This window comes from Micromesistius poutassou (assembly GCF_964030765.1).
Source record: "Micromesistius poutassou genome assembly, chromosome: 8".
In the NCBI taxonomy this organism is placed as follows: domain Eukaryota; kingdom Metazoa; phylum Chordata; class Actinopteri; order Gadiformes; family Gadidae; genus Micromesistius; species Micromesistius poutassou.
In genome coordinates this window covers 7839516-7847114 of record NC_140278.1, presented here as the reverse complement: position 1 = coordinate 7847114, position 7599 = coordinate 7839516, and the positions used below count along the sequence as shown (strand labels likewise).

Here is a 7599-nt window from a genome sequence, read left to right as displayed (position 1 = left end):
GAAAGAGTGAGAGACAGACAGAGAGAGAGACACACACACACACACACACACACACACACACACACACACACACACACACACACACACACACACACAGGGACGGAGGGAGAGAGGGAGAAAGGGCAAGGAGCAAGGGAATGAAGCAAGACTAGTTTACAGTACTGCAACAGAAGCACATTATGAAGTGCACGTCAGTCGATGAAACTGCAATACATCATTTTATATGTGTATTCCATCCAGATCAGTTTTGGTTGCTTAACTTTGTCTCCCCAGGATCCCTCTCGTGTCATGCTATTCTGCTTATAGGAGACAAAAGAGAGGACTCCTTGTTACACTAAATATATTGCAACCAATCACTCATGTCAAACATACTTTAGAAAAACATAGCTTCAACTAAATACAACATGAAATGTAGTCTTGTGTGTGGAAGTCCACCCTGTGCGGACTTGAATCATCCTCTAAAAATAAAACCCTGACACAATCACTTCCCTCTCTCTGAACGCACTAGATCCACCACTTATTCCTCCAAAATAACCAGTAACCAACAATCGACTGAAGAGTTGCTATTAGAATAAAACTGAATTACAATAAATCAAGTAATTGGTTATAGTATAGCTGTCATGTTAATTAGGAGGTTTATAAACAAAACATTGGTAAATATTATTCTGCAGGCCAGATAGAAAGCTATAAATACAGATAGACAGACAGACAGATGACTACTGCAAACAGAAAAAACTCAACAGCCTTTTTAACATTCACTTTTGCAATTTTTTTGTGTACCATAAATAAACATAAAATTGAAATGTGACTTACTATCACAAAACTGTAAAAACTGATTTGTAGAGGATCATGACGAAGCTTGTTAATCATTTTGTTTTATATTTAAGTCATTATTTGACCCTAACTGTTCCACTTCTTTGAAAATCAAATAATGCAGACATATCAAAGAATATAAGACTACAGACATCACAAACAGGCTGAAATCTGAAATTTATCTGAAATAAACCGGTTTCAACATCTACACCCTGTGTCCTGGATTTGGAGGAGCGTATTTTAGGCAGCGTGTAGCAAGGGAAACTGCCGCAAAGTATTTCTTGTTTTAAAGGTTTGTTCCACAAAATAAATAGCCCTGAAACTGCAGCCTCCACTATTGCAGAAACATACTACTCTGATTGGTTCTGTCTCATAAGATGGAGCCCAGCATGACGTAACTTTACATCCTCAGAATTTATAAATCTTTGAAAATGATGAAAAAAAAATAGAATAAGTAGACGATTATGAGAAGCTGTAAGAAGGAATATTATAATAAAAAACACAACAAGGGGGTGTAAACCAGCATTTTGAGCAATGGATCAAGAAAGGAACATTACAGAGGTTGTTGATAACTTAGTGTTTCCTAAACAACATGGAATAAACTAAATGGTTGCTATTGTTGGTAAGTTTAATGCAAAAAGTCTACAGACACGAATGAATATTGATAAGTAATGTTGATCAATATACATCAACTATTTCAGAAAGGAATAGGGTTATGAATTGAGAGGTCAATTAAATCTAAAAGAGAAATGTGCTCGGACCACTCGAAAGAGTATTTTAATTTAAATTTGTCGGGGGAATTTGCGGATTAAGTTTAAAATACACAGAATAAACATTAAAGTAACTTCAAAATATATATTAGAGAAGTACAGAAATGAATGACAATTATCAGACTTTAATGAGTTTCTTCTTTTTATTATTTGGTTACTGATATATTCTTTGATATGTGATGGCTGGGCTGATGCCATGGACTAGCTCTATGTAGTTCTGAAATCTCCTACCCCTTTTGTAGGTTAGACTGAGATTCAAATCCAGGAACTTTTGGCCCTAACCACCAGCCTCCCCAGTAAAGGCTTTAATCCTTGGTACCATCTTGCTTCAGATGTGCTAACTTCCTCTTTCATACAGCGTGAAGGAAATCCTGTATGATGAAACTAACATGGCCCAATGTTACTGACCCTTAAAGTAAAAGTCCTAAATGTCAACGACAGATGTGTCCATCTATGTAAGCCTTGGTCAGAGGAAGACAGTAAGACAGGCTGGTCTGACCATATAACCGTTAGCGATGACAGCTCTGCCAGACCACAGCTGACCACACTGCGAAATATCTCCTATACTCATTCAGGTAAATACATGTGGAGCATTCATCTTTAGATTAAGGTGGGCAAATGGAATAACAACACGTTTTTTTCATGTATTTTGAACACCTTGTTTTCTTTGCTAAGGAATTACATGTTTGGCTGTATTGTTAGAAAGTGTTGTTCATATATGTTTGACAAAATGGCAACATGAAGATCAAAAGCTAGTACAGAACCAGTGGAACTGTTAAGTTTTTACCTTTGTACCTTACATGAATCAATGCAGAACTGAAAGAAGATTCTGTTATGACTGTCAAGAACATGGAGAGATTCATTACTATCCTCCTTCTATGGTGTCATCTCCAAGGTAAGAGATGGATAAGACGTTACTGCTGTTATACAAAACTGGCTTGTCATGTATTCAACCTACATCCCAACAGTTATCTTTATTAGGGGTGTGCATCTCTCCAATAAAAGACGATTCGATGCGTATCTCGATACATGGGGTACGATATGATTCAGGAACGATAAATTTTTAAAATGGAACGATTCGATTCAGTTCGATTCAGAAGGATTTTGATTCGATTCGATGTGGCACGGCTCAATTCGAGAGGGTATGATGCAATGGATTTCTTGTTGAAAGTAGACAATTATTTCACAAAATGAATTAACTTGTAAATGTGGCATTTCCTTCAAAAAGATTTATCAAAGACTAGAGAAGAAGTGTATTTGTTAGGGGTGTGCATCTCTCCAATAAAAGACGATTTGATGCGTATCTCGATACATGGAGTACGATACGATTCAGGAACGATACATTTTTAAAATGGAACATGGAACAATGGATATGCATAAATGTAGGTACCCTACATTTAAGTATGATTTCACTTTCTTTTTAATTTTTAAATTTCATTTCACTTCAGTATGGTCCTTATGTGTAGTGTGGTAAAGTTTACGTTTACGTATGTTTGCTAACATCAGGTGTGTGTGTGTGTGTGTGTGTGTGTGTGTGCGTGTGTGTGTGTGTGTGTGTGTGTGTGTGTGTGTGTGTGTGTGTGTGTGTGTGTGTGTGTTGGGGGGGGGGGGTCCTTTCTGTGTGGAGTTGTAATGTTCTCTCTGTGTTCATGTGGACTATAAAAAACATAAGTTAACACTCCTCCTCCGGAGTTGTTTCCCGGGCGCTACCCTGTGGCAGCCCACTGCTCCTAGCTTCTAGATGGGTTTGATGCAGAGGAGGTAGAATAAAGATGTGACTTTCCCAGGTGTTGGAGGCCAGGACTGGACCGTGTTTCTGCCCCAGAGTGTGAAGGGTCTGGCGGGTTCCTGTGTGAGGATCCCCTGCAGATTCACGATGGGGATTGGCTGGGATTATTACCTTGACAATTCATGTAAAGCCCAATGGTTTAGCGGTTTTGGGGGAACCCTAGTGTTTGACTCCAGCCTCGATGGAGATCGCAACCTCCTCCAGGGAGAGCTGGTGGGGAATCTCCGGAACAAAGACTGCACCACCATCTTCCACAACCTCACCACGTTCCGATCCAAGCTTTTCTTCAGAATTGAATGCGAAAACAGGCTCAAAAACAACTATGCAACTGGCGTTGATGTCAATGTTAAAGGTTCATATTTTGGTTAATTATGTTATATTCATTTTGCTCCATACAGTTGATCTGGTTTTGTCGGTTTAACTAATTCTTCTGATGGTTGTGGTTAACAGACATGTGGAAACCGGTATTAAGTCCAAAAGGTAAAGTGGAGGTTGAGGAAGGCAGGACAGTCATGCTGTCCTGCTCCGCTCAGATCCTCTGTCCTTACCAGCCCACGTTGTCATGGACACCAAGCCTTGGAGACACCCAGGAGACAGTAGGAGTTGAGGTTGTGACCTCTGTGCTGACCTTCAATGCTTCCTTGCTCCACCATGGACAGAGAATCATCTGCTCCTCCCTCTACAAGCGCCACACAGGACTAAGCGACGCCTCCTTTAAGCAACATTTGACTATCAATGTTTTGTGTGAGTAAAGGTTATTCTTTTTGTTTATTTTAGGACCTTCTGGTAACACAGTTTGGTTTTGTCGCATTATATGCAATGTAGTGCGAGACAATGCGGTGATCTTCAGGTCCATTTCCAATGTGGTTGTGGATGGTTCTATACAGCATTGTTCTTCACAGACCAGTTAAATAAAGATGGACCTTGAATGATTGCTTTCAGACCCTCCGGGCAACGTATGGGTGGAGTGGCCGTCCAGCCCGGTTCTGGAGGGAAGCTATGTGCGTCTGAGCTGCAACGGCTCCGCCAACCCCCCAGCGGACTGCTATACCTGGTACCGCTCCCGACTGAACCCAGGAGCAGATCAGGGGCCCAATGAGGGGCCTCTGGATTTCAATCAGTCTATCAATGTGTCGGCCTCTGCAGACGCTCAGTACTTCTGTGAAGTGAGGAACCCTTACGGAGTGAAGAACACCAGCTTGACCCAGATGGTCGTGCACTGTGAGTCCACCACCATGAGCCATGCCCGGTTGCAGAATGTTTCTAGCTCCTGGGTGCCTTCAACTTAACATTGACGCAAACATTATCAATACTTATGCTGCATAAACACACTTTATGCTAGTATTACTTCATATATAGCCCTATTGTAAAAAAGAAAACAGTGTGTCAAGAGTGGAGTTTTATATATATACAGTGGTAGAATATAGAAATCAAATATACAGTGGTAGACATAAGTTTAGGTACCCATGCTAAAGTTGAATAAAAAGAGGAATAAAAAAATCATCTTTTGGAAATTGATCTTGATCTTTCTTTGGAGAAAAGCCTTAATTAAACAAATGAGAAAAAATCCAACCTTTAAGGACACCAATTTGCTTTGTGAATGAATAATGTATCATAAATAAATAAATGTTCTCCATTAAAATACCAGGTGCATAAGTATAGACATCCCTATGTTAAATTCCCATAGAGGCAGGCAGATTTTTATTTTTAAAAGCCAGTTATTTCATGGATCCAGGATACTATGCATCCTGATGAAGTCACCTAGGCCTTTGGAATTAAAATAGCCCCACATCATCACATACCCTTCACCATACCAAGAGATTGCCATGGTTCTTTTCAGTTAGCCTGATAGCTGTTAGTTAGCCTAATCATTTTTCAATGCAAATCAAACCAGCTAATAGGCTAACTGAAATAAAACCATGCCAATCTCTCGGTATGGTGAAGGGTATGTGATGATGTGGGGCTATTTTAATTCTAAAGGCCTAGGTGACTTCATCAGGATGCATAGTAAAAATAAAAATCTGCCTGCCTCTATGGGAATTTAACATAGGGGTGTCTATACTCATGCACCCTGTATTTTAATGGAGAACATTTATTTATTTATGATACATTATTCATTCACAAAGAAAATTGGTGTCCTTAAAGGTTGGATTTTTTCTCATTTGTTTAATTAAGGCATTAAGATCAATTTCCAAAAGATGATTTTTTATTCCTCTTTTTAGTCAACTTCAGCATGGGTGCCTAAACTTATGCCTACCACTGTATTCAGACTTTACTTTTTGCTCCTCTGGGTCCTGTTGCCATGGGTCCCATTGCTATGGGTCCTATTGGAATGGGTCCCGTTGCCATGGCTATCCACAGTTCCTCCTAAAGAGGTGGAGCTGAGGGTGGAGTCGCCGGGCATGGTGCAGGAAGGACTGGGCTTCACGCTGAGCTGCTCATGCCGGGCCAGGCCCTCCTCAAACTACAGCTGGTATCTGGTCTCAGGAGGGGCCCCCGGGGTCAGGGTCCCTCTCCTAGACCACGGGGCCAACCTCACGGTGGAGCGGGCAGAGCGACGCCACACCGGACAGTACTACTGCCTCGCCCGAAACGACCTTGGAGAGAAAGAGTCGGACCCCGTGCACCTGGACGTCCTCTGTAGGTTCCCTCCTGACCTTAACCTTAACCCAACCACTGGTTCCCTCCTGACCTTAACCTTAACCCATCCACTGGTTCCCTCCTGACCTTAACCTTAACCCATCCACTGGTTCCCTCCTGACCTTAACCTTAACCCATCCACTGGTTCCGTCCTGACCTTAACCTTAACCCATCCACTGTAGGTTCCCCCCTGACCCTAACCCATCCACTGTAGGTTCCCTCTTTACCTTAACCCATCCACTGTAGGTTCCCTCTTTACCTTAACCCATCCACTGTAGGTTCCCTCCTGACCCTAACCTTAACCCATCCACTGTAGCATGTTCTAATGTTGTTTTTACCTTGTGTTTTAATGTTGCAATGTGTTTTAACCTTGTGTGTTCTTAGTTGCGGCTGAGATCCTAAACTCCTCCCACTGTGTGAGGCTTCCCTCTGGGGTCCGCTGCTCCTGTGAGAGCCAGGGGAACCCCGTGCCATCGCTGACCTGGACATTGGCTGGAGAGGCTGCCTATCACTCTGCACACTGTCCCATCAGGGAGTTTCAAACAGGCAACCTGGGAATCATCAGTGTCATCAGCTTGCTCCAATCAGACGAAGACCCGCCCACTGTCATGTGTCTCAGCAACAACTCTGTGGGAGACAACCGCTTGGAGTTACGCTTGGCTTTCTGTCAAATCGAACCCGGTAGTTCCTTCCATCCATCATCTATCAGTCAAGCTATACATCCTTCTATCATCCCTTCATCTTTCAATCCCTCCATCCCTCCCTTATTATCCATCCATCCATCTATACATATGCATTCATTCACCTATCTACTATTTATCCCTCTATCCATCTGTCCACCCTTATATCCATCTATCCTTTCATCTAGCTATCCCTCCATCTACCATCACTCCATTCCTACCTATCTATCTATCTAGTGATCCATCTATCCCTCTAGCTATTCATGCTGACCCCCACCCAATTGTCTACCCGTCTTTGTCTATGCCTGTCCTTCATATTATTTATAGTAATAATAATATTGATAATGAATCGTATTCTGGTCTTTGATTGGGCAGCCTTCCACACCATCTCTCTGCTGATTGGCTGGATCGCGGGCTCTGTGATGATGATGCTACTCTGCACTCTGCTCCATGTGACACTCTCCAGGTAAGATAGCATCACTAGCGTGGCGGGAACACGTGGCACGTTACCACCTTGAGCTCACCCGCATGTGTGCACACACACATGCACAGCACCTGTGTCGCTAGCTAATGCTACTACCTATAGCTAACACGTCCACCGCTAGCTTGTGTACCAGTAGCTAATGCATGAGCCGATAACTAGCTATCTAACATAATTACTAAGCACACCACTAACTTTTTGCGTATACCACTAGCTACCACGTGTACGGAGAGCTTACAGTTTCATTGTATCTTCAGAAAGAAGAGAGACCAGCCTTCAGAAGATATAAACCACAGGAACCCTTCTGAACTTGCCTTGGTGAGTCTGACTCATAATAATTATTATGCCAGCTCCCCCCCCCCCCGTCAATAATCCGATCGTCCCCCCCCCCCCCTCAACAATCCCGATCCCGATGGCAGCCCTGAT

At 42.4% G+C, this 7599-nt stretch overlaps 1 protein-coding gene across 1 annotated transcript; it reads left to right on the top strand.

Annotated features, from left to right (window-relative positions):
- Window positions 1–2054: 2054 nt before the first annotated feature.
- LOC311351641 (myelin-associated glycoprotein-like) lies at window positions 2055–7545 on the top strand (the record flags this gene model as incomplete). The annotated part of the gene is made up of 9 exons (XM_084471819.1): window positions 2055–2158; window positions 2398–2478; window positions 3371–3724; window positions 3823–4116; window positions 4315–4593; window positions 5734–6012; window positions 6397–6693; window positions 7068–7158; window positions 7431–7545. The coding sequence occupies exons 2-9, from the start codon at window positions 2418–2420 to the stop codon at window positions 7543–7545; spliced, it is 1770 nt and encodes a 589-aa protein (XP_084327945.1). The 5' UTR covers window positions 2055–2158; window positions 2398–2417.
- Between the last annotated feature and the right edge of the window lie 54 nt (window positions 7546–7599).